The following is a 27,893-nucleotide window of genomic DNA, read 5'->3' as shown; positions in this document are numbered from 1 at the left end:
CAGGATTATGATCAAATAAAAAAAAAAAAAAATGTCCTTTCAAGAATTCAATCCCAAATATATTTTGACTGCACTTTTTTTTTTTGAATGACCCTTGGTCTCAACACTTTCTAAAGGCTATGCTTAAGGGCCTCAAAATACCACAAAAACACAGTGTTTTCTTTTTAATCATACAAAAGATATCAGTAAAAGACAACTTTTCTGACAAAAACATCTAGCATGTTTTACTGACCTTCATTTCAGGAAATGTACAGTATACATTAATGATTAAACAGAAAAAAAAATGGTATTGCTTTTTTTTCCCCCACCCACATACTCAAAACATTTGGAACGTAAAGCCAGATAAAAGACCCTGCTGCAGTCTATAATCAGTACTGCTTAACAGTCCATTCAGAAGCTATGTACAACAACACAGACACAAGTGTGCATTAGCTTATTCCCTCAGCAGAGACATTTACAGCTGAGCTGATGAAGCAGTGAACGATGGAAAGAATGTAGACGTGTCCTAAATTGTAACACATTGAATGCAAGACATAAGATGGCAAAACAGTGCCCTCTAGATGCTCAGTGACTAAAAGAGAAAAAAAAAAAAGATTTTTGGTTGTCACAGTAGAAAACACTGCATGCATGATGATCTCCTGTAAAATAATGTACATATTTAAAAATAATACTTTGAAAAGAGTGGAGCTTTTTTTTTTTTGAAGTATAGTTCAGCTTTATACATGAGCGCAAAAAACACACTAATGGGTTGTGTTCTCCAGACAGAAATTAAAAGGGATTTTCAATAGAGAATCCATAATGAATTACTGAGCAAAATCTTGCCATGTGACCTTGAACAAAAAAAAAAAAAAAACCAAGCTATAGAGAGGCCTTCTCTTATCTGCGATAGCGCCCCCTTTCTTTCTCTCGGTCACGATCTCTGATGCGGTCTCTGTCGCGGTCACGCTCGCGACCTCGCTCTCTCTCTCGCTCTCGCCGTGCGTCTCGTGGTCGCTCACGTTCTCTCTGACGCTCGCGCTCTCTGGGCCGGCTCCTGCGGCCGCTCACCACCGCCTGGGTGCGCCTCAGGAAATCGTCCACACGCATATCGTAATCGTGCTGTAACACGTGAATGAAAATGAAACATCAGCATAGTACACCAGACTGGGTTGGGTGGGATTTGTTAAAACCTAGCTATTTTATTCTAATGGAAAAAAGTGCATATTCTATACAAAGAGCAAAATCCATTATGGGTATTTTGTATCAGGCAGGCTACATTATCTGGACAGTAACTGTGCACTGTGAGATTTAAAGTGTGCACTGGATGTTCTTCAGTATGCATTCATGTATGACTGCTTAATGAAAAAAAATTACTAATTGTGAGATGAATAGTACGTGCTTTTATATGGGTCACTCTAGAATGCCGGGGTACATTTCCCGTCTCCGAGATAAACCTTTCATTTTCCACAAAAGAAATCTTTATCAAAATCAGTTTTGAACAATAATGCAAATTATGATCAACTTTCACCCACAGCAATGCTTGATGTACAGTTTAGACCCAATTTATCCATAAACCATTAAAATAACTCCTCTCCACATTACTGGCTGTCTTCAACTACTGATTCATACAGTCAACTCAAACAAACATGAAGTGATTCAGTCTAACAAGCTGTTTTTTGGGGCTTATTCTATTTAACTGTTCTAAAATCAATTGCATAGAAAGTATTTTCTGTAGCATGTAAAATTTCAGTAATAAATATATATATATATATATATATATATATATATATATATATATATATATATATATGTGTGCTGTCAAGCGATTAAAATATTTAATCGTGATTAATGTCGCGACTGTCATAGTTAACTCGCGATTAATTGCAATTTAATCACACATTTTTGTCACATAAAAAAACATTGTAATTCTCTTATCAGCATAAAAAAGTGAATGGGCTTGCTTTGTACCAATGTTTTTTTTTTTATTGCAAAGCATAACACGTCTTGACACAGCCACTACAAATTGAAACCTAAGCCGAGCACCGGCACGGGGCTAGCAAGAGAACCATGAGTGAAGTGATCTACTGCTTGAGTGTCTACAACTCTAATCAGAGAGATAGATTACACAGTGACGGTAGCCTTGACATGCTTGATTATAATATAAAGTACACTATTATATTATTAAGTTTAAAGTTGTTCGTTGATAAATATTGCATTGAATCTGATCTTTACTGTTTCAGCTCACTTAACACATTTTGTACTTTTACACTTTCTGCCTGTTGATGCGTCGCGCTGTCCAATCAGAGGCAGCCAAATTTGCATATTACAGGAAGGATTTCTGGGATAGCATTGAGTTTACAGTTCAGAGGGATCTGGCTTCTTTAGACGCTGTCTTCTTAAAACTGAATAAATATTTAAAAAGAGCCAAATTAGCCAGTCTTTTGAACGGCTCTTTTCAAAGAACGGATCACAAAGATGCGGATCCCATCAAAGAGCCATAAATCCCATCTCTACTATCGCGCCCTGCCCGCGCTGGTTCTTTGGGGGAGGAGAGCAGAGGACTCTGGCTGTGCGGGGCGTGGCATTACAGTCTAGCTGCGATCGGTTTTCTAAGCAAAGTTTCTGTTCCAAGTTCCTGGCAGTTTCAAAAGCTTATGAAAAACCTACATCATGTCACAGAGCGTTAATCTCGCGATAAAAAAAATTATCGCCTTTAAAATTGAGTCAAGTTAACGCGTTAATAACGCGACATTTTTGACAGCACATACATATATATATATATATATATATATATATACACACATACATACACACACACACACATATATATATATATATATATACACACACACATACATACATACACACTTTGTCCATCCTAATGTTCTTGTCAACTCTGTTCTAAAGCTGCATAAAATCCACAAAGACTTAATAATACGCATGACACCTGCACCAAGAGAGGTCACTTCCTTTGGCGGGAAACTTCAGAAAGGCAGTGAGGTAGGTTAGGTTTCATCGCTCATTAATTTGAACAAAATGATTTTACACCAACAGTAAATTGATTGTCAAATCTGGTAGTGTGATATTGGAGTGACTCATTTCTTAAACATGATTAAAATCCATAAAATTATTATTATTCATGCCATGTGGTAGCTAGGTTGAGGTCAGCATGTGGAGTTAAGACACAAAATATTGGGAGAAATGTCAGTCCTGTTAATGGATTGCCCAGTTTAATGATAAGAGTTGACAATGCCTAACAGAGTCAACACTTGAAATGTACCTGCAATTATGGAATGGGCCATATACCACAAATACAGTGGGGCAAAAAAGTATTTAGTCAGCCACCAATTGTGCAAGTTCTCCCACTTAAAAAGATGAGAGGCCTGTAATTTTCATCATAAGCCCTATTCGCACGGGATAAGTATTACCTGTGGACCTCTGGTAATTCGGAATAATTACAGAGAATGTCTGAGTTCTTAGTCCCGTGCGAATGCGCCATGTCTGTAATTTGCCAAGTAATAATTCCGCCGTGAATTACCTACTGTGTTTCGGCAAAACACAGACATCCAGTGGTAATACAAGTCCCATGTGAATGCACGTGTCTGTGTTTGTAATTATTAAACGCGCGTCTCTTGTACTTTTCTGGAGTGAATAATGGAGGATACGGGCGAAATTCAGGGGCAAGTGGTAGTAGGCCTATCCCGTATTTGAACCAGATAAGCAGAAACAGCTCCAGGAAGAACTCCAAGAAGAAAGCACGAAGAATCGTCAACTGGATGGCTTGTGCGGCAGCATATGGTAAGGAGCCACGCTAACCCCCATGACGCAGCAATACGAAGATATTTTGGTTAACGGAGGGAAGACAAATGTTCGTTTAGCAAAATACCCGGCTATGTGTAAACAGCGCCATAAACTGCCTGTTCACTTACATTGTCATCTCGAGACTGTTTTCATTTGCAGTGACCCCGCCTTCTCATTTTGAGAGTGTGGAGCAAACATACTGCATCCCTATCATATGCGTTTCCCCTCTCTTAATTTGGATACAGTGCTATTCTTATGCCTACTGTGTTTTCATCCTACCTTATTAATGCACCATTAATGTACTACAGTAATACGTTGGCACTTCCAACATGCTACAACTGTATTGATTGTCACAATCCGGTCACAATGTCTGTAAATTCAGTGAATTACAGACTTTTGCTTATCCCGTCCGAATGCGCCACACAATAACACAGAGGTGCAGGGGTAATTGCGAATTACCAGAGGTCCATAGGTAATACTTATCCCGTGCGAATTGTACAATAGGTACACTTCAACTATGAGAGACAGAATGGGGGGAAAGAATCCAGGAAATCACATTGTAGGGTTTTTAATGAATTAATTGGTAAATTCCTCTGTAAAATAAGTATTTGGTCACCTACAAACAAGCAAGATTTCTGGCTCTCACAGATCTGTAACAACTTCTTTAAAGAGGCTCCTCTGTCCTCCACTCGTTACCTGTATTAATGGCACCTGTTTGAACTCGTTATCAGTATAAAAGACACCTGTCCACAACCTCAAACAGTCACACTCCAAACTCCACTATGGCCAAGACCAAAGAGCTGTCAAAGGACACCAGAAACAAAATTGTAGACCTGCACCAGGCTGGGAAGACTGAATCTGCAATAGGTAAGCAGCTTGGTGTGAAGAAATCAACTGTGGGAGCAATTATTAGAAAATGGAAGACATACAAGACCACTGATAATCTCCCTCGATCTGGGGCTCCACACAAGATCTCACCCCGTGGGGTCAAAATGATCACAAGAACGGTGAGCAAAAACCCCAGAACCACACAGGGGGACCTAGTGAATGACCTGCAGAGAGCTGGGACCAAAGTAACAAAGGCTACCATCAGTAACACACTACGCCGCCAGGGACTCAAATCCTGCAGTGCCAGACGTGTCCCCCTGCTGAAGCCAGTACAGGTCCAGGCCCGTCTGAAGTTTGCTAGAGAGCATTCGGATGATCCAGAAGAGGATTGGGAGAATGTCATATGGTCAGATGAAACCAAAATAGAACTTTTTGGTAAAAACTCAACTTGTCGTGTTTGGAGGAGAAAGAATGCTGAGTTGCCTCCAAAGAACACCATACCTACTGTGAAGCATGGGGGTGGAAACATCATGCTTTGGGGCTGTTTTTCTGCAAAGGGACCAGGACGACTGATCCGTTTAAAGGAAAGAATGAATGGGGCCATGTATCGTGAGATTTTGAGTGAAAACCTCCTTCCATCAGCAAGGGCATTGAAGATGAAACGTGGCTGGGTCTTTCAGCATGACAATGATCCCAAACACACCGCCCGGGCAACGAAGGAGTGGCTTCGTAAGAAGCATTTCAAGGTCCTGGAGTGGCCTAGCCAGTCTCCAGATCTCAACCCCATAGAAAATCTTTGGAGGGAGTTGAAAGTCCGTGTTGCCCAGCGACAGCCCCAAAACATCACTGCTCTAGAGGAGATCTGCATGGAGGAATGGGCCAAAATACCAGCAACAGTGTGTGAAAACCTTGTGAAGACTTACAGAAAACGTTTGACCTCTGTCATTGCCAACAAAGGGTATATAACAAAGTACTGAGATGAACTTTTGTTATTGACCAAATACTTATTTTCCACCATAATTTGCAAATAAATTCTTAAAAAATCAGACAATGTGATTTTCTGGATTTTTTTCCTCATTTTGTCTCATAGTTGAGGTATACCTATGATGAAAATTACAGGCCTCTCATCTTTTTAAGTGGGAGAACTTGCACAATTGGTGACTGACTAAATACTTTTTTGCCCCACTGTAATTAATGCTTACTTATGGTCATGTGATGTATAATGTAACAAGCACAGGATTTTGCTTCACCAATTTTCTTGGTTGGGAACTTGCTCAAGTGACCCCTTACCAGACTGGAGGAGAAGGAACGGACGACTCTCTTCTCCCTGAAGCGGGCGTCATGGGGCATGGGGTGATGACCTGAGTACTGTGGGTGGGCCTGGGGTGGCGGAGGATGGTGTTGGTAATATGGGTGATGAGGAGGTTGATCCATTCCAGGATATGGCGCCTACAGGGAAACAGAAAATATAATTATTAAACAAGCATACAAATAAAGGATCAACTAGACAACCTACTTAAAGACTAGAAATACGGCCCAAATGATGCCCTTTTAAAAGTACTGACCATCCCTTGCCATGGTGGCGGAGGCCCAATGTTGTGATGGAACTCTCGCATGTAATCGTTGTAAGACTGCAGGATAGAGAAAACACCAGTAAACAAAGACTGAAAATATCTACCACAAAATATACTTACAGCCTACTACTGATCATGAGGTCATGGCACGTCATCATAGACCACAAGTCAAAATGTTCACTTAAAAGAAGCAGTGGCTGGTTCAATACTCACGCCGTTGAGGAACACATCTCTCCTTACTCCAGAAAAGCGCCTGCAGGATAAATTTAAAAAAAATGTGCAAGGTTAAAAATGCTTATTTAAAAAATAAATAAAGTCACAAGATAATGGGTGTGGATGAGGGCGAGGGAGGTACCTGTCTACAGGCTGGTTGCGTGGGTCTTGCATAAAACCTGAACAGCCAGCAAAGAGAAGTTTCACCAATGGTAAGAGAAAGTAGGCATAAAAGAAAGTAATAAATAAATAAAAATAAGCAGAATATGCAAAAACACAGACTGAATACACCCGAAACATCGTGTACGTATTCATAATAATAAATACATTACCAGGAATAGCAACCACGTTTTTAAAAATCTTACAGTACGTTGAATGACCGCATCCAACTTTTGCGAGCAAGCATTCAACGATGCGGTCACACACACAGGTTTGCAAGAACAGAAGTAATAAATGTTGTTATTGATCCTGTGCTCTGACGAACAGTGAGAGATATTGACCTGGTCTCTGGGGGAACTCGGGAGGATAGTCAATCCTGGGACGCTTCCTGTTGTGCATGTCATATTCCTCTGGACGACGCCTATATGAATCAGGCAGGTTAGTATGAAATCACTGCTGTAAAACCAATACAATTCCCTTATTTAAAAAAGAAAAAAAAGAAGAAAAAAAAAAGTGTTTATGAATGAGCTCTTTTCAAACGATTATCACTCTTCAATATTAATGCTTGAACACGTCCGTACACATTCTTTAAAAGGGAGATTTCACAACTTTTCAACATTAAATTCAACCATGTCATGAATTTTAAAAGTACGCACTTTAAGAGAAAGCATTTAAAAAATAAATAAATAAATTTGGCATCAGCGATAACATGACATCATGAACTAAATGCTGAAAAGAGTGGAATCACCCTGGACTGATGAGCTCATTACTTCCGCAAAGAATAAAACATGTGATGGCATTTCCAGACACTTCTTATACTCACTGGGTCAATTTTTAGCAACCTGGCTCCACAGCAACGCTTTCCCCAAAATTACTACTTACTTTACCTTTACTAATTAAGCTGCATGCAAATCAAACTTCTGAACCTGACTTTCTAGACAGTGGATATTATCTGCAGCCTAAGCCGTTTTCCCACTATATGCCATTTTCTTTTTCATGAACAGAAAAGAAAAAAAAATAAAAATAAAACCACCATCCATAACATCCCAATACATACCTTACATTAACATGTCTAATACCAAACATAGAAATGCCCAAAACCAAATGAACTGAATAGTCAAAGTCAACTCTCCAACCTGTTCTGCAGAGTTCAAGATATTATAGTTAGTCTATCTTCATATGAAAGACGACTGAATACACCTAGGCCTCTCAAAACTAGTAAACACACAGACAAGCAAATTATAACGTCTTTCTGTTTTGTCCACCAGGAGGAGTGCAGACATTGGCTTAGAACAATATTAAAAGCTTTGCCCTAAAACATAATCAGACTTGTAAAATAAACATCCCCAGACAAAAAAAAAAAAAACCTGGGTTATTGCATTAAAATATCTTGATTTTTCCTAAAATTTGTTTCAAGCTTCACAGTGAAGATTTTATTCCAGTCATGTAAATCATTACTTTTTTTTTTTTTGTCTGAAGCTCAAGTATGATAATGTTTTCGGTACAAAATGTTTGTGGTTACAGTAGGTCATGTCAGAAATGTACTAAGAGTAATAATGAACGTAAATACACGTTCTCCAGCACACTATCCTGTTCTACCCAATAATTAATAACTAGTTAATTAATCCCCGTTTCCTAAAGCCACTCACTCAAACTGTCAGACCCAGAATAACCAAAACAATAAAGCGAAAGAAAAAGAATTCTGTTTGAAAGTGTGACATACCGCTTTCTTGTAGTTTTCTGACTGTTAACGCTGGCAAATATTTATGATAGCAAAAGTTCATACAACAGTCCAGCTTACTCTTTAGCCGTATACGGCCTGGTAAACACATTTTACTTGATTGGCCTGGTAAGGTGGAAGAAGGGGTGCAATAAGGTGTGATGCAGTCCATTTAAAATCAAAACCAAAAAAAAAGACAAAAGAGGAGCTCCAGCCATCGGAAATAACCCCCATGGTGAACCCCCTCCCAAGTGCTTCTTTTGTGGTACGCAGTCCATGGAAGCCTCAGTGGAACCTGAGAGAAAGGGAGGGGGAGATGAGGTGGAGGCAGGGTGTGTTGCTGCCCTACACCAGATCAGTCCGTCAGGGTTGATTTGAACATGACAGCCTACCTACCACCAGCTGGGAGACAGGGAGGAGTATTCTTAAAGGGATCAGGAAAAAGGGAAGGAACTTTTTTTTTTTGCCATGACAAACATCCACAGTCCTTGAGTAAGGGTTGGGGGTTAGTGGATCAGAGCCTGAAAACCATCAAACTTCCTTACACAGGCAGGTTTTTTTTTTTCTTTTCTTTTGTTTGCTCAGTCCTTTTTTTGGGGCCATTTGTTTTTCTGCTTGAGTTGAGTAAATATGAGCTCATTTCAGGCACACAGAGCAGCAAAAAGAGTTCGTACTAGAACAGACAGTCCCTGGCATCATTTCAGTCCATTGGCATTGCATGATGTAGCAACAGAACTGGCCTATCTCTCCTTGGGAACTTGCTAGTAGAACACGCTCAGCTTGCCTCATTCCCTGGCTCTCTCTTTTTCTCGCTTGCTCGCTCTCTTTCCTTTTCTCACTCCTTTCTGCTACGCTCTGCACACACATCTATCGATATTCAAAAGAACGCCCATCCAAGCTGTTTTTGGACAGAACTGGAAAACCAGTGAAAGAGTCCCAAAATATTCTCTTCTTGAAAGATTTTTTTTTTTTTCATTTAAACAATCAACGCTTTCTGCCTCTCAAATGGATGCGCCATCTTCTGCTTATATATTATGGCTCCTTTAAATAGTCCCATATGAGACTGGGTCTATCCCTCATGGAAATTCCTGAAAGAAAAGGCTTTTGGAAAAATTTAAACACAGACTCATCTACAAAGAGAATGCACCTTATTACTACCGCTACAGAAAATGTTAACTGAACTACTGTCAGGCTGAAGTGAATAAGGAGTTACACTGGGATTTTTAACATTAGCGTACATTCATTCATTCAGTAAAAAATTATGGTTACGCTTTTAACTGTTACGCTTCTTTCAAAAGGACATATCAGCATGTACATTAACAGCAACAACAGAACACAGCCAGCCGCTGGATGTGTAGGCTCCGGTGAGCTCTGGCCGACTCGTTTTGAGGCTCTTCTCTGAGGGCTCGAGGATGACGAGTAGGAAGAAGGAAACAACAACACCACGCTCCCTTCGGCCCGTCATGTGACACATGTGCGCACTAGCAGTCCAAAGAACATTTCTAACCTTCCCAGGTCTCGGGGGGCGGGCTCTCGGTGTGGAGGACGGCCCCGGGAACGAGGCTCCGAGTGCGTCCTCCTCTTGTGGCGCATTTTGTGAATAATCTGATACAAGTCAATGCTCTCATCCGGAGGGAAGAGCATGCACAGCTGCAGGCCGCAGTTCGTCTCGATCTCCTACAGGACACAACACGACGGGGAAACAAAGAATTTTAAAGGAGGTAGAATGAAGACATGCAAAAGTCACTCTTGTAAAATAAACGTGTCACCTTTTCCATATTGCCTGCAATGTCAGGACGGGTTGATACTTGTAGTGAAAGTGTTTCTAAGAAGCAACACTAAGCATTTGATTCAACAAGGCGAGTATACCCTCATATAGCCTTAAAATACCTTTTTTTTTTTTTCCAGACCAATATTCTGGATCTTCTAGATTAGTAAATGCATTTCATAATGTATTTTTTTTCCCCCTCCCACACAGCTCATGGCAACAACCGTTAAAACGTGACACCATTTTTGAAGAGGAACCAACACAGCTGATGTTTAACATGTCTAAAACAGACACGTGTCCTAAAATAGTTGCCATGAAATCGAAACGTGAAACTGTAACAAGGAAACCTGACGGAAAAGAACGATTCATCTCTAACGTGCCATCTAGTGGATGTTACTTTTAATCATCTAGATGTACAAAAGGTATGCAGACCAGTACATGAACAAAAACTTAATTAGCTGCTGCTTCCACACACAGTCATGTATCAAGTAAAACCCTGGTCTTAATTACTTCTTTTTGCAGAATGATCAACAGAACTGAGATTTTGCTTCATTTCTTCATAAAAAGGCAGGAATATAATATATTTACAGTCACATATAAAAAGGTATATGTAAATATACCTTTTTATTAGGGCTGTAACGATACACCCAACTCACGATTCGAATCGCGATTTTTGACCCACAATTCGATACGCCCACGATTTTTTTAAAGTAGTAAATTTGACTTAACATTTACTTACTTACATTAACTATTTAATAACAAATAATTTAGACCACTGCAGAGAATGAGTAATATGTATGCAAAAATGCACAAACGTATATCCAAAAATTTTTTTATTTCTCAAAATAATACTGTTGAGCCGGAAGCTCTGGTTTTCTCGGTTCTGAAAAAGTCATTTTTCCAAATCATGTAAATCCGTTAAGATTTTTTTGGGGGGGGTGGCTCTCTCACTGTCTCACTCTCATAGGGCCAATGATTTTCTGTGATCGCGGAAAACAGATGGAAATTACGGAATTTTTATGGTGAAACATTGCTCGCGTGTCAAAATGTAACTGCCGCAGAAGGCTTCCGCCCAAGCAGACATGCCTTCAGTGTTGCCAGATATTGCTAACGTTTTCCACCCCAAAATATGTTCAAAACCAGCCAAAAAGCACCTAAACCTGCCCAATCTGGCAACACTGCATGCCTTTCCGGTCAAGTGATTGTGATTGGCTTGTGGCACACCTAGCCAGCCAATGAGCTGCTTGTTTACAGATTCGCTCCCCGCGTCGCAACCAGAATGGCGACCGCTTAAAAGAAATGAATGCTCTGCCAGTGGCGAGTGTGGACGTTGCGTGACTCGCAGAAGATTGTTGCAGGTCGGCGAAAAAACGACTTACTAATAGATATAAAAAAATAAAAGTAATTTAAGTAAGTTTAAAATGTAATTTAAATAAAAAGTAAAGTATTCATAAATTGAAGTTTGGAAGCACCTCTGTTTTTGGGCTGAGGAGAAGTTTGAAAGGGTGTACCGCGATTCTGCCTTCTTGTATCGCGATACGGATCGTGGCTCTGCGTATCGCGATTTCGATTTATCGTTACAGCCCTACTTTTTATATAAAAAGGTAGCACATTTATTTTAAAAGAGCCATTAATGGATCAGGGAGAGACAGCCAGACAGAGAACCAACCTGTCCATCACGTCCGATTTTCACAGGCTTGTGTTCGTTCCAGGAGTTGGTAAGGTGTGCTGACTTTGTAAAAGGTAACTCCCGCCTGAAAAGTGCATCGACAAGAGCATTAAACTGCCATGGTCTAAAAGAAAACGAGAACCACATTTCTCTGCAAAAGAAATTACACGAAAGTCAAAGCTACCTGCATATCCAGTCGATTTTGAAGACTCCTCCAAGCATCTTGGCGTTCATGCCTGCAGGCAGGACCCAGTGGATGGGAGAACCTCCATGATGAGACTCGGACGAGAGCCGAGCAAAACCTGAAATGAACCCAAAACGTACGTAATAAAGGACAAGTCTAATAACATTATAATACATAATCCAGGAATGGTGTACAAGGCTTAGTACTGCAAGCTTTATTAGTTTTATAATATAGGTCACGAGTACATGTATTGTATCCATCCTTGGATAATTCTACCTTGAAATTTGCCGCTCTCCCTGACAGAAAAGATCAGGATGACGCTTCGAGCCGAGCGGAATGCCGCATTCAACTTCCTCTCGTTCACAGGCAGGGTCGACCACACCCCCTGGAGGCGGAGCAAACGAGATATTTTGCAACAAACTTCCTGTTATAGTTTCTCATCTTTACAGATAAAGCTAGAACACCACAAAATACATACCTTTGCTTTAGCGAGGGAAACATTCTCATGGTTGTTGCTTTTAATCAGGAAGTACCTGGCCTCTCTCAGGACGTATTTTAACTTGCTGGTTTGATCTATGAAACAACCATGAAGGAGGAGCAAAAGGAGTGAGAATACAGGAAGCTTTTGGAATCATGTCAGCAGCTTTCTTTGAACTTGTGAGGATTTCTTACCTTTTCTCACAGCACGGACAGACGACGGCAGTTTCTCGTGCTTCTTTTCAGACCCTGCAGGTAGCAAGCACTAAGTGTTAATGTCCTGGTACAACAGCAATAAAATGGCTACAGAAATTATACTTTCGGTAAAATGGTGGGCATTTTATATGCATGTGTGAATTCAATTAATAGCCTTAAAATTTTGTTAATCATCTTAGACCAAATTGAATGAATTGATCTTTTTTGCACCATCCTGTGCCCTCAACAAGTACCTTAAATGTTCAGAATCTCCATGTCCACAATTGTAAAAAGGAGGAGAGGAAAAAGGAAAAAAAGCCGTCTAGATGCTCACACAAGATAAATATAGGCTGACGACCAAGAGACAAGGCACTGACAATGAAGTTGGTGTGCAGAGCCTTTCAGATTATTTGATAACCTAAAACTGAATACATTTTTACATATAATCCTGCCCACCATTGAATTATAGAGCTAGAAGCGTCAGTAATTCTGTTAACTGCATTCAGATGCCTCTGAAAGGACTCGATGATCGGAATAAATAAAAGCATCATGTTTCGTTGTTGGAAATTTACACTATACCAGGTGGCCAACAGATGTGCATTGACGTGATTGTATTAATTCCACTCTCTGTAATCTGACCTGCTCTGCCACTGAATGACAAGTGACCTACACTTTAATTAAAAAGCCTATATTGAACAAAACATTAAAATAATCTAAAATGAGCATCTCTCATTCTTGTCAGCATCAATCAATGTTTTGGGGTTTTTTAGGCCAGATGTTCTCCATCATTCCTTGATTAAAAAAATATAAATGCTCTGAACCTGTACTGCTACCAGGGCAGAGGCAGGTCAGCTTACAAAGTTAATCGGTCAAAGCCATACAAAGACTAATCATCTCTTCCATAATAATTGGTTATATTAATTAGTGTATGAGCTTGTATATAAAATATATAAAACTGAATTATTGGGGATTCTTTAATACCTGTGCATGATTCTGAAGCTGAGCTTCCACTTCTATCAAAAACGATTGGTGATATCCCTCTAGCGCGCTTCTTCTCTTTTCTTTCCTTATCTGAATAGTAAATGGGAGAACAAGCCCCTTCTGTTAGAGTGTATATATATGTATATGTATATAAATGTCTTTCCTAGATGACTTGGGCTTGGATTTCTAGCTCTGCACTTTGTATACCTGACCTTAAAGTGAACACATCCAGGTAGCAACCTGTAGTGAAAACTTCTGACAACACGTGATTAATGATTTACAGTTAAAAACATTACAGCAATATTCTGCTGTTGAATAAAGCCTTTTTCGCTCACAAGGACCACCAAAGGCATGAATGAATGCCAAGTAGACCCTTAAATCAATCAGGTTTACCGTCTAAACAGGAAATGACTGCAAAGTATTTGTACAGTCCATTCTGAAACAATTCATCATAAACATGAGGCAGCCATATAGAGTCTGATTTATACTTCATACTTGCAGTCTTTCAAAATCCCAATAGCAAGCTGTATGTATTTAATGGTGCTGTGACTGGTTGAAGTGGGGAGGTGCATCTCTGATTGCATACCCCCCCCCGTGGGTTTTATCAAGGGTTTCAACAGTAATTAGATTAGATTAAACTTTATTGATCCCTTTGGGAGAGTTCCCTCAGGGAAATTGAGATCAATATAACTCTTTATTCTGACTTTAAACCTGGCATTATGAGCACAAAGTATTCGGAAAAAATTAGTATTTATTTGTTAAAAAAAAACCTGTACACTTCATACACAGTCTAGTACGAGACACTTGTCTCTTTCAGTTGAAAAAAATCTGAATAATTAAACTCTTCTTGCAAAAAAAAAAAAAAAAACGCAGTATTTGATATTCGTGAAGTAAACACTATTGGTTCACTTCTGTCAACCTTTCATTTTCTGGACACATTCATGTTATATGCAAGTTTGACAGCAGGCACATGGGTGACTGCCTGTGTCCAACACCCCACACATGTTCACAAATACATGGTGTAATGGACATGACTGAAGGATTTTTGACTGTTAAGCCCTCACATCACACTCCTCACTCAAACTAGTCAAAATTAGTGCTCGTCTTGCATGTCAAGAATTCACAGAGATAAAGTAAACATGGTTACTTATCAAGAAGGTAAATGGATCAACAGAACTGATATCACTCCTGAGCTGAATGTATGCTCAACAGACAGACAGGAATGGAGGAAGGGAAGTGTCATCATATAATACCGAGTGGGGAATTAAATGCTGCTTTAATGATAAGATTATTCTATCCACATTCACTGGATATGAGTAATCGTGTGCTCTGATTGGCTACTCTACTAAGCTATCAGCTCATATACCATAAGTAGAGAAAAACAAAATGGCAGCGCGTGTTGCTGAACCACCCGAGAACGAAATAAAAACTCTACTCAACCCCCCCCCTTAAAGGGATAGTTCGGGATTTTTGACATGAATCTGTATGGCATCCCCATCAATAGTGTCGTGCAAACACACTGACTTACCCCTGACAGCATCCTGAGAGTCCAGTTCTTGTCCAGTTTTGGTCCAGATGAAAGTAGTCCAGCAAGTTTGTTGGGGTCACGAAAGTAAAACGTTTTTCGTCTCAAAACAGTATGTGTTCAAAAGAGTGATATATTTGCATCACAAAACCGTTGTCAAATAAAAAGTCAGACCTCGAAATCGCTTGGCACTATTTTCTCTTCCTTTCTTATCACTGCGCGCTGCCGGCTTCATCCAGCTGCGGCTCCAGCTTCAAGGATAAGCTGGAGCCGCATAAGTAGGAGTCCCGGCGGGTGGTTTGTATTCGATTCGTTTATATCCCGACCTTGTTAGCTGTCAGATTTATGTTCATGGACCCGGTAAGCTGGTAAATAATATTTATTTATTTATTTTTTTCTTTACCAAATTCTAACAGAAAACGAGAGCGCCCGAAAGGGAAAGCTGAGCCGAGCCGCCTCACGGCTGTAATGCAAATTGCTTTCCTCCTCAGTATACAAGTGCGCTTCCATGTCAGGGAAAAAGAAACTACCACTGCTGCCTATGTAGTGCCCTATTTATACAAATAGGAGTCATTCAGGATTCAGCCATGTTTTTGCTCCGTGTCATGGCTGAATCCTGAATGACTCCTATTTGTATAAATAGGGCACTACATAGGCAGCAGTGGTAGTTTCTTTTTCCCCCTGACATGGAAGCGCACTTGTATACTGAGGAGGAAAGCAATTTGCATTACAGCCGTGAGGCGGCTCGGCTCAGCTTTCCCTTTCGGGCGCTCTCGTTTTCTGTTAGAATTTGGTAAAGAAAAAAAAAATAAATAAATATTATTTACCAGCTTACCGGGTCCATGAACATAAATCTGACAGCTAACAAGGTCGGGATATACCGTATTTTCTGGACTATAAGCCGCTACTTTTTTCCTAGGTTTTGAACCATGCGGCTTATACAAAGGTGCGGCTATTCTGTGGATTTTTCTTCCACCGCTAGGGGCGCTCTAACCGGAAGTAGAATCAAAAATAAGATAGACGAAAAATCAATGCAAAGAAGAATTAGCAGATCTTTAGCAGATAGAACACGCACGACAAATTACTAACTGGTAATTATTTTCAAATCCAGCGAAGATGATTAAAGTGACTTGTGGTTTCAAACACAGGAGAAATGAAGGTAAATAAATACCGGTTATTTTCTCTTGGTTCTGTTCCGTTTTAATCAGCGAAGTTGCTGCCGTGTTAAAAGGCACTGTTCGGAAAGAATCTGTTCAGGTACATACATGTACATTTACAGTACAAAATCGTTCTGTACATGCAGTAAATATCTAATTTTTCAACATAGATATCTGCGGCTTATAGCCCGGTGTGGCTTGTATATCTTTTTTTAAATTTTTTTAAAAAATAGAGCGGATGCGGCTTATATACAGGTGCGCTCTATAGTCCAGAAAATACGGTAAACGAATCGAATACCAACCACCCGCCGGGACTCCTACTTGTGCGGCTCCAGCTTATCCTTGAAGCTGGAGCCGCAGCTGGATGAAGCCGGCAGCGCGCAGTGATAAGAAGGGAGAGAAAATAGTGCCAAGCGATTTCGAGGTCTGACTTTTTATTTGACAACGGTTTTGTGATGCAAATATATCACTCTTTTGAACATATACTGTTTTGAGACGAAAAACGTTTTACTTTCGTGACCCCAACAAACTTGCTGGACTACTTTCGTCTGGACCAAAACTGGACAAGAACTGGACTCACAGGATGCTGTCAGTGTGTTTGCACGACACTATTGATGGGGATGCCATACAGATTCATGTCAAAAATCCCGAACTATCCCTTTAAAAAAAAAATAGAATTAAAAGTATTTGATGGTAAGAACACTTTAAAAAAAAAAAAAAAAAAAAAAACTTTCAAGAATCATTATAGCTTCCCCCCCCCCACAAACTGCTACTGTCATTCCGCCGGTTTGTTTACATTCTTTATCTTTAAGCATTAAAATTTGTTGAATTTATTTATTTTTTTAGACTGGTTCAAAAGCTCAAAGTAGTTTGAAAAATACACAACTGAAATGTCCAAGGAAGAATTAAATAAACGTCTAAAGCGATTCTATACCTCGGCAAAATGGCACTTTCTACAAAAAAAAAAAAGGAAAAACCCACTAAAAAGTCAATTTGTGCAGCCATTGATAGGTTTTTAAGAAGTCCACCTAAGCAGAAATGGTTGTGTTGGGTGTTTTGCATAAATTTTTTTTTTAATTTATCGAATTTGGGGAGAAAGAAAAAAAAATGCTCCGTTTCTCAAAATCCAGTGAACATGGATATAATAAAAAAAAAACAAAAAAAAAACAGTTATTCCACTCAATCTCGTCGTACATGGATTATAGCCAACTCGGTGCTACATGCCTTGTCAGCCATCAGCTCATGTACGACTTGATTTCGTGGAATAACTTAATTATATTTCAAGCAATCATGATGCTCAGATACAATTTCTGGTAATTTTGTTTCCATGATAGTATCAGTTGTGTCATTTTATTAAGTCTACCAACTCGTTCTGCTATAAACGTAGACCAGATTCAAGTATGAAACATTTACTTTACATTTTGTGATGGCCCACTGGAACGATGCCTTTGAAAAGATTTACACTTAGTAACCTGTTGCTGCAAGTGCGATCGACTTCAGAATGGCTCCATTCTCGTAAACTGGCCTTCCAAAGGACCCTTCAAAGTTTCATATTGCTTCAGAATAGACTGCAGCCTACATCTAAAATGGTCAGACTGTTCTGAATTTTGCTTCAATCGAAATCGTTTTGCTCAAATAATCTACAAGAGCAGCTCCGGTCACACCTCCTGGTTTAAGGTGATGTTTGGCAGAATATGGGATCAAGCTGCAAGCTGAGCACTAGGACTGCAATTAACGCATGATGCTGAGGAAGACAGCTGCTCACCCGAGGCCTCAGAGCCTGAGGCGGAGTGCACAGACTCGCCCTCTGAGAAGGACACGGATTCTGACTGCGAGTCGCTGGCTTCGCTGCGCGTGTCATAGTCATTCTGCTCGTTCCCTTCCTGCTGGTCCCCATCCTCCAGCTCATAGTCTTCATCCTCCTCTTCTCCTTCTTCTCCCTCAACATCATCTTCCTCCTCTTCATCATCTGGGCCCTTCTCTTCTTCCTCGTCCTCATCCTCCATCACTTCCTCACCGTCAGAATGGTTGCCTTCAGAGGAGCCTGCTGAACTACCCGTCTCCTGCTCAGATGCATACTCTTCTGACCGTGCTTCTTCTTCCTCTTCTTTTGAGGAGCGGCTGACCCGGCCCACACTCTCCTCACTCGTCCTTCTCAGCTTCTAAAAGCACAGATGTGCGTTATTGTGTGGAAAAAATATTGAAATGCATTTATGCTGTACATTAATACATCGTACACAAGAGGCATGATGTTGACTAAGGAGAAGAAAATGTGAAACAGTAGTAAGGCCAAAAAAAAAAAAAAAAAAAAAGTGTTTCCGGTTACCCGACCGACCCTAAACTTTCTTTTCGTTTTTTTCCCAGTCGCAGCTTTTACATATAACCCAACCGCGTGAACCGGAAGTTTTTGTCACTCACTGGGAAAATCAGGGCTTTCCACAAGCGCCAGCTGCCGGCCATACAGCCGACTACACAATTAAGTCCAGTCGGCTACTTTAATGACTTATTTTTGTTGCCCACAGGCTCTAAATATTAATTTTCGATTTTAATAAAATTAAATGTTTATCTAACGGACTGACAATAATGTCAAACTGAACCGCACTCATTTAAGTTGTGATTCGCGCTGTTTGTACCGATAATAACCACAAATTCCCCGCAGACTTCGTTGATCAGGGGAGAGTGACTCATCCGCGGCCCGACATGCGGTGTGCGCGCGCGCACTCGGCGGAGGCAGTAGTGTGTCGGGGCCGTCGGAGGGAACAGAAGCAGAGATAACGCTCATTTTGTCTTTCACCTAGAGACATGATTCAAACTTTAAAACGGAGACAAAATTCTCCTGTGTGGATCTGGCATTCAACTTTTTTGCTAGGTTCTATACTTTTTGATCAGTCACAGATGAAACACCATGAGCAAATCTGGAGAAATTCAGACTTTATAATGGGTGTCTATTGCGTTACACACCAGTGGAGCTCAGGAGTTTAGAGTGTAGGCAGCTTGAAAAAAAAAAAAAAAAGCTCTAACTTTCTCATTTAAACTGTTTTCTCAGCCACAATTTTCACTCTACACACACAATTTTCTCAAAAGTTGTAGTCACACATTGTGTGAATCAAGACAAGTGTCTCCCTGAGCGATAGGATTTACAGTTTTTGAATGAGAAGCCTGAAGGTAAGGAGAGGACAGCCGCGCTCTCCCATAGACTCACATTATAAACGTGGCAGCGCTTTTACTGCAAAATCAGAAAAAAGTCACTTGTTTTTAACTCGCTCTAGTGTCCACATTTTTTACACTAGGGACAAAAAAAAAAATTACATTAATGTGTTCATGGGAGCCTTGTAGCACTCAATGTGAAAGAATTTTGTGAATAGCTCCTTTCGTTTCCGTGTAAATCAGTGTTGTTCGAGGAGAGGGAACTCAGAAAAAGCGCTCTTTGCTTGTTATATTGTGTCTTTTCCCTGCACCGTTACCAAGGCGACGAGCTCCACTCAGGGAGCAGAGAGGGGAGGGGCTGCTCGCTCTCTCTCATGGTGTATTGAGCTGTTATAGTTACAGAAAAATTCATGTTAAAAGGTGTCTCATGCTGCATCAGATTCATCAGAAGGTGGTAACTCAGGTGACCTGCAAAGAAATTCATTATATTTTGTGAAATTATTCCTGTCTAAATATAGGTTATGGCAGCCAACTTGAAAAAAAAAATTTCAAAAAAAAAAAAGCCTGCCTACCGACCCTAGTTTTGAAATCTACGTAACCGGAAACACACTTTTTTTTTTTGGCCTAATAAGCAGTTTTGACATGTTGAGCCTTTCAGAAAGCCAGGACTCCAGCCACACACTCATTTTATACTCGTAGGTGGAAGGAAAAAGCACCTACACTCGGAGCAGGAAAAGTTCCTGAGCTTTTGAGAAATGCCGCTTTTCCACTACAAACGCGGCTGAGTTGGGCTGAGCCGTGCCGTGTCGAGCTGAGCGGGGCTGTTGGAGTTGCATTTCGACTACAACCGCGCTGAACCATGCTGGCTGGAAGTGGGTGGACACATTGGGTGGAGTTAGCGAAAGTGGGTGGACGTTACATGATGTCGTTAAGCAGCGCAAACAGTGACATCAGTGAGCTTTTAAGCGGTAGTCTCACGACCCGAATAGTAAACAATAAACATGGAGGACATGGAGTCGTTAGTGTTGCTGGTCTTGGTTCTGTGGCTTGTTGTCACCGACAACGCCAACAGATACTGGCAAGAGCGTATAGATGAGGCGAGGCGCATAAGGCTTCATAATTCTCGTAATTCTCCTTCTTCCGGGTTTGCGGTGTTTACAGATCCCAGCGTGCTCGCGGGGCGTGTGGGCATGTGAGGACACTCCTCCTCACCAATCAGTGCACAGGGGAGTGTCTGCTCACGCCCCCAGCCTCACTCGGCACGGTTTGGCTCGCTTCAGCCCTACTCCAAAACCGTGCGAGTTTTAGGGGCTAAGCAGGGCTGAAGCGAGCTGAGTCGTGCTGTTTTTTGGTAGTCGAAACACGAGCCGTGTCGGGCTGAAGCGAGCTGAAAAAGGGTAGTGGAAAAGGGCCAAAAAGGACTGGATTTTCGACCTAAAATGAGCAGTGAAGAGGTGCTCTAAAATGTAGTCTGTTCAAAATGCTCAACTCATGGACAAAAAAAAAAAAAAAAAAACCTGCACGGTTCAATCAAATCTCAAGAAGCATTTGGCCCTATGCAGTATATTGCGCTGTCCACTTTTAATCTAGTCACCTGAGATGGATATTAATACCAAGTGTACTTCAATTGTAAAACCTGCCTTGTCATTTTTCAATATCTGGCCAAAGCGCCCCAACACACACCTCATTCAGTTCCGGCATCAGTGGTTTGATCCTCCTCTGGTGGTCTCTGCTGTGCCCTTTGGATAGATCAGACCTGGAAGCTCTCCCTCTGCCAGAATGGTTCTTCCTGTCTTCATAGAAGTCATCAGGGTGATGTCTGCCTCTCAGGCTGGTCACCTTTTTCCCAATGGTTCCACCAGATGACCTTTTAACCGGCTGCCTTGTGGAATGGCTAGAAGACCTTAGTCGCTTTGCATCATGGCTGTCTCCACGGTCGTTCTTTCGCTTGGAACCTTAGACATTTAAAAAAAAAAATCTCATTGTAAAATCAGCTGTGTAACTGTTTAAGGGTCTACAGTTATTGTCATGGTGTATAATCAGACTTCACACTTTCCATCTCTTACAGAGTAAGAGTTAGTTTCCCCCCCATCATTACCTGTGTCCCCAGCTGTGACTCATCAAAAAATTTCACCCTATATCATAGTACAACAACCTTCGTTCTCAGTGCGAGACACACAACTGCACTGAAAACCCTTTGGTTGCTGTAACCACATTACATCGCTCCCTCAGCTGCCACTCCTAGAAAGATCATAACACATAAGAAGGCAGCATTGCTGGTCAGAATTATGCTGCGATCAGATTACATGAATTCAGTCCGATTTTGACATGATTTTTTTTGACGTAGCCAACAACTTTTCAGCATAGAGCTCAAATGCGAATGTCAAGAACCATGAATGGGCCTTGTAGTGACGAGATTCTTGACATAAATCAAAGAACAGCAATGTGGCATTTAGGACACCCCACAACATGCCAAAGAAAAGTCTAGTCAAAGTCCTTCCCTCACCATTCATGGGATGTTTGGCAGCGCCGATCTCCATTTCACAGTCCTCGGCCTCTTGCCTATATTACATAGCTAGGGTTACAGTGGGGGGCTAGTCCTCTGGTAACCACAAGAGTTTGACTCCCCACTCACATCTGTATTGCAGCGTGCCTTGCCAGATGGCAGTAGGCACCATTTTTATGATGGTCTTTGGTATGACCCGACCGTGAGTAGAACTCGCGATCGAGAGGCGGACACGCTAACCACTAGGCCACTCGCCGGAAAAGTCTAGCATGTCAAATTTTTTCCATTTTCTCACCTAGATGACAACTCCTACGACGTGTTCCTTGATCGCCAATTTATCAACCCTCTTTCCCAACATTATTTACCAAAGGTAAGAACCAAGAACGTTCAAACTGCAAAGATTTGGATGCATTTTGTGAGAAATTTACAGATTGGGTGCCTACGAAGTGGTCTCTCCTCTGCACATTTTACTAAAGACTCTTACAAAACCTCGGATCTGTTGAGGAGCGTTGGCTATAAGCCTGTATTGAAAGAGGGTGCAATACCAACAATTAAAGGAAAAGAAAACTACAAGAAAAAGGAAAGTCAGTTCAGTTGCACCAGTTCTCCTGGAGTGTGAAATGAGCAGTAATGGCGGAGTACTCAGCATGGAGAATGAGTGGACCAGTCGTCAGATTTCTCCACTGGATATGCTTGCCTCAGCAGCAATATCTCGCCCTTACGTGGAAGAAGCGAATGAACGAAGAATCAAAAGTCAGATTGTTTCAAAAACAATTGGCCACAAGCTCGGCCTTCAAAAAGTGAGAACACAGACGGGTAAGATGCGACTTATTTGATTACGTCACAACAAAAACAACACTTGTTTACCTGCATTTAGATTAATACATGTAACTTGTATTGTGTGTGTTTAAGTTACTGGTATAAGATTATTTAATTTGCTTCAGAATGTGATTGTCTCAGTTCATCTGATTATTTAATTAGCCTTTTATGTTTTATCAGTGAAAATGCATGCATGTACATGTATGTTGCATAAAGTTATAACACCTATCCTGTTTTAATGAGAGTCACATGAGACTGTCAGTTCAATTCCATCCAATTCTCTAGACGGCTTTGTTCTCTGGCTTTATTTCGTAAGGTGGAGGCCTCCGTGTTACTATCAGATTCACTTTCTGATGGTTCGAACTGATACAGTTCTACGTGTATAGCAGTAGCATGTACACACGCTCCAATTTCTTTTTTTTTTTAAAAGATTTTTTTGGGGCTTTTTTCACCTTTATTGGATAGGACAGTGTAGAGACAGGAAATGAACAGGAGAGAGAGATGGGGATGGTTCGGGAAATGACTTCGGGTCGGAATCGAACCCGGGTCCCCGGATTTATGGTATGGCGCCTTATCCACCTGAGCCACGACGCCCCACATGCTCCAATTTCAGGACCATCACAGTCAGATGTATTACTATCTGAGGAATCCGAAGAATCTCTAATAAACTGGAACGAAGAGGCCATTGCAACCACTCTCGCCTGCAGAGTCTGGCTTTGGTCTATAGCACCGGTTACCGCTGTGATGTCACGCACTCAGGGCTGACTGGCTTAGCAGGGCAGCTCGAATGCCAACTTTGCAGTCGATTTATTTATATGCAGCATACAAGAGTCAAGGATAGAGACACTATCCACTCAGAAATTTATTTAAAAATAAAAGGTTCTGCGTATAGCCTTTAAAATGACAATTTTATAGAAAGTCATTTGCAAAAATATCATCCTAATAAATCCAAGGGACCACAATGGAAACAAGTATTTATGCTTTTTTGTGTCATCCCTGCCATACCTGTACCGTTTTTATTGTATGTTTATGGCCAAATAAACTAAACTAAAAACTAAATAAACAAGAACAATTCGAGAATGTGAGACTGTGTCATACACTACATGGTCAAAGGTATGTTGTTCTTACGTGGTTCTTCTCCAAACTGTTGTTTAAGGCACACAATTGCACTGAATGCATGCGACAGCATTACAATTTCCCTTCACTGGAACTAAGGGGCCAAGCCCAAACCTGTTCCAGCACAAAGCAAGGTCCATGAAGACACTGTTTGCCAAGGTTGAACTGGAAGAAGTCGAGTGTCCTGCACAGAACCCTCACCCTAGTGAACACCTTTGGGATGAACTGGAAGGTTGACTGCATGCCAAGCCTCCTCGCTCATCAGTGACTGACCTCACTAAAGCTCGTGGTTGGCAGCCACACGACAAAATCTAGTAGAAAACCGCTACTCTTCCGGAAAGGCTATTAACAATAAAAGGGCAGTCTAAATCTGAAACGGGATATTCAGCAAACATATATAGGCGTAATTGATTTGGGGGCATGCACTGGATGAAGATGGTCACCTGCAGGACCCCTCCCCGCAGCTCTTATTACAGAGCATTTCGACCTGAGCAAACAGTTAAAGGAGTCATATTTAAGTCTTCACATTTATTTTAGAACAAGTTTCACAATAGAAGCATACTCCTCAGGAGTTGTTTATTTCCAGGACTTTAAAGGGCATATTCTGGACCAATTTTGTTTTTTTAATATGAAGGCATATCCCTTTACACACTCATCCAGAAGGGTAATTTTACACAAGGCCATCTGTCTACAGCAGAAAAAAATAAAATAAAACGCATCTGGAGCCAGATTCGTGACGTTATCTGCAGAAGTGCCAGCAGGCTGTGCGAGCTTTGCACGGTTTCAGTGCACAGCCTGTGTAGACCAAGCGCTCCCATTTCTCTCTCATTTACCCCTTTTCCACCAAATCAGTTCCAGGGCTGGTTCGGGGCCAGTGCTGGTGCTGGTTCACAACTCATTCAACTTGCAAGCCAGCTGAGAACCAGTTTGCTTTTCCATAGCTCGCGGTGCTAAGGGAAGCCGCATCATTACGTCGTTGTATATGTCATTACGTCGCTACGTTTGCATAAACCTTGGCGTGAATATCGAAGCAAAAACAACATGGAAGAAGCAGCAGCAGCAACAAAAACAAGAATAATAATGGATGACTTCGCGGTTGTACAGCTTCTGCTTCTCGTTGCTTAAAAATGGCGATCTTTCACGGTCTTATTGTTGTTGGTCTTAACAACTCCGTCCCCGCCCCGCTGACGTAAGCGGTTCTTTCCTTTGGCCCAGCAGAGAGTTGGTGCTAGCCTGGAACCAGTTTTTCTGGCCCCAGAGCCAGTTCTTTGTCAGTGGAAACAGAAAACCCGGGTCCAAACTAAGCACTGGCCCCGAACCAGCCCTGGAACTGCTTTGGTGGAAAAGGGGCAATTGTCCGGTCTTTCGGAAAACGATGAGTACTAATCCCATCAAGATTGGTGTTGCTACACCCTCCTACGATACATCTGTTAACAATTTTAATAATTACACGATAACATTGAAGAAATTTGCAGAAAATAACAAGCCAGCGCTGACGTAGGATTCAGAGGGAGGCGTCCTGCAGATGACGTCACGAAAATCAATGTTTGCCGGGAAATTCAAATGCAAAGTTTTTTCAGAGGTGGACCAATTCACCTCAAATGGCTTGATTTCAACTGAATTTTTCTGGCATTGTACAAGGTAAAAAAAACTGCAGAGAATCCAGAATGTTACAGATATTTGACCCAAGTTCAATATAAAATAGGAGAATTACATTGATCTTGCTCCTGAATTTACCCATGATATGCACTTTAAAACGTGTAGGGGAGACTTTCAGGAAGGAGTGTGGAGGAGCGCCGACCCAATATAACAGCAGGGGAAACACTGTCGTGTATACATTCAATGACGTGCAAAAAAAAAAAAAATTCATATTTTTTCCAATACTTTACATGCACGGCGGCACGGTGGTGTAGTGGTTAGCGCTGTCGCCTCACAGCAAGAAGGTCCTGGGTTCGAGCCCTGTGGCCGGCGAGGGCCTTTCCGTGTGGAGTTTGCATGTTCTCCCCGTGTCCGCATGGGTTTCCTCCGGGTGCTCCGGTTTCCCCCACAGTCCAAAGACATGCAGGTTAGGTTAACTGGTGACTCTAAATTGACCGTAGGTGTGAATGTGAATGGTTGTCTGTGTCTATGTGTCAGCCCTGTGATGACCTGGCGACTTGTCCAGGGTGTACCCCGCCTTTCGCCCGTAGTCAGCTGGGATAGGCTCCAGCTTGCCTGTGACTCTGTAGAACAGGATAAAGCGGCTAGAGATAATGAGATGAGACTTTACATGCACATATAGTGTGTGTGTGTGTGTGTGTGTGTGTGAGTGAGAGAGAGTGTGCTTATAAATAGATGATTAGACGGGGCTTAAGGCCTCTGCATGCTCTTGCGACAAGGCTTTCGCAGATAGCTTTTCGCAGACAGTTGTAATTTATCGTTGAGCGGGGAGTAATAGGCATGCGCGATGTTATTCACCACCACAACGCAAGGGGGTGCGAAGTCACTAGGAGTAGTTGGTGGGTGTGGTTAGTGGAGTGTTTATCCTCCGGTTACTTATAATGACTAGAACTGGAGTCGTATAGATGTACGTACTTCCTCGATCAACCACTCTTCGTGCTGCTCCATCTTCACTCATGTTTTTAAAAATGGCGGTCGTGAAAACAAACCAAACCGGGGAAGTAGGGAAGCGGAAGTGCATGTACAGCGGATGTAGAGTGGACCAATCAGAGCCTTCTTGTCTGCGAGGCTTCTGCGGTGGTCACAATTTTTGGGAGGTGCGCGCAGAGCGTCTGCGAAGGTGGGGGGCTACGCAGACGCCATCTGCGAGGACTGGGTTGTCAGCATAAATTGGTCAAGTCTTTGAGCAACTGATCAGAAGGAAGGTTGGAAGTTCAAATCCCAGCAATGCCTTGCAGTCATGGTTGGATCCTTGAGCAACTCTCAGTTGCATCCTCTCTCAAATATAAGCAGTCTTGTATAACACAAACTAAAAGACACCCATATAAATGTCCTTTTGCACAAAAATATAACTTCCACACACCTTTCTTTTCGTTCAGGTCATGTTCACTCTCAGGGTTGTACAGCTCGTCATCTTGGTCTGGAGCATCAGTCAAGATATCCTCCAGAACATTGAGTTCTCCATCTAAAAAAGGATTTTGAGTTCAGGAAATGAGTACCGTTCTTACTCTGACTTTTGACAAGCAATAGCTATTGTTAAAGACAGTTAAATACGTAGTTTAAATGAAATAACTGACAGTTAACAGGACGTGTACCGAATTCCTGATGCAGGAATGCGAGCTGAATGCTACTTGTAGTAGCTATTAATACAAAGCTAACACCATGCAGCTATTAAATTAGCTAAGCTAACCTGGTAAAATGAATCAATTATTTCTGCTACGACTAACGACGACAAGGGCTGTTTAATTATGCTCATCATAACAATGACGCAGGTACTAACAAAAATCCAACGTGAGGAGACAAAGGTATAAGCTTAGCGCTAACATGCTAACATTAGCCAGCTACATTAGCTTACCTTTGTCGTCTCGCCTGTCGACGGCCATCTTCAACAACCTTTCTTTCTTTTTTTAAAAGGAGACTTTGAGTCGCCTTGTTTTGTCTCCTCTTCAGTCTCCACTGTATTTTATTTAAACAATCCGGTAGCTACATTAAACAAACCAAAACCAAAAAAAAAAAAACCCCGACATTCAGTTCAGTGTTTTCGTTCGTGCCTCAGCCCTCGTCTAAAATGGCCGAACACTTCCTCGAGCTCTGCTGCGCAAAGGGTTGCCAGATTGAACCGAATGGTTGCCAGGTTAACTGAGTATACTTTTCACCCCCTTGCCTACATTCGGACACCTTTTGTATTAACGCCTCTCTTATGATTTAATTTATATTAAACACGCAGCCCTTGCAAGGTGTAGCGCCAACAAGGGCTGCCAGATTGGTGTAAATGTCCATCGAATCATTATCTGTAGCCGCTTAAGGCCTCTGCATGCTCTTGCGACAAGGCTTTCGCAGACAGCTTTTCGCAGACAGTTGTAATTTATCGTTGAGCGGGGAGTAATAGGCGTGCGCGATGTTATTCACCGCCACA

General features: G+C 41.5%; 1 protein-coding gene across 2 annotated transcripts; it reads right to left on the bottom strand.

Annotated features, from left to right (window-relative positions):
• Positions 1 to 151: 151 nt before the first annotated feature.
• On the bottom strand, positions 152 to 27,559 carry ythdc1 (YTH N6-methyladenosine RNA binding protein C1). Of its 2 annotated transcripts, XM_060912582.1 has the most exons (17): positions 27,333 to 27,559; positions 26,841 to 26,942; positions 21,061 to 21,332; positions 17,996 to 18,392; positions 13,549 to 13,638; positions 12,568 to 12,621; positions 12,374 to 12,468; positions 12,172 to 12,280; positions 11,896 to 12,013; positions 11,712 to 11,796; positions 9,782 to 9,951; positions 6,896 to 6,975; positions 6,538 to 6,574; positions 6,396 to 6,435; positions 6,174 to 6,239; positions 5,899 to 6,057; positions 152 to 1,098 (listed from the first exon to the last, which is right to left on the bottom strand). In XM_060912582.1, exons 1-17 carry the CDS (start codon positions 27,358 to 27,360, stop codon positions 877 to 879), a joined length of 2,124 nt encoding a protein of 707 aa, XP_060768565.1. In that variant the 5' UTR covers positions 27,361 to 27,559; the 3' UTR covers positions 152 to 876. The 2 variants fall into 2 exon arrangements, with proteins under 2 accessions (XP_060768565.1, XP_060768566.1); XM_060912583.1 differs by lacking the exon at positions 13,549 to 13,638.
• Positions 27,560 to 27,893: the final 334 nt, after the last annotated feature.

This window comes from Neoarius graeffei, chromosome 28 (genome assembly GCF_027579695.1).
Source record: "Neoarius graeffei isolate fNeoGra1 chromosome 28, fNeoGra1.pri, whole genome shotgun sequence".
Taxonomy (NCBI): Eukaryota; Metazoa; Chordata; class Actinopteri; order Siluriformes; family Ariidae; genus Neoarius; species Neoarius graeffei.
Note: the sequence above shows the minus strand (reverse complement) of the source record. Positions and strands in the feature narration are given on the sequence as shown.

Coding starts and splice junctions, on each gene's coding strand:
- ythdc1 (XM_060912582.1), bottom strand. CDS start 27,360: ATGGCCGTCGACAGGCGAGACGACAAAG. Junction 26,943..27,332: donor CGACAGGCGAGACGACAAAG/GTAAGCTAATGT, acceptor ATCCTTTTTTAG/ATGGAGAACTCAATGTTCTG. Junction 6,436..6,537: donor CGCAACCAGCCTGTAGACAG/GTACCTCCCTCG, acceptor TTTATCCTGCAG/GCGCTTTTCTGGAGTAAGGA.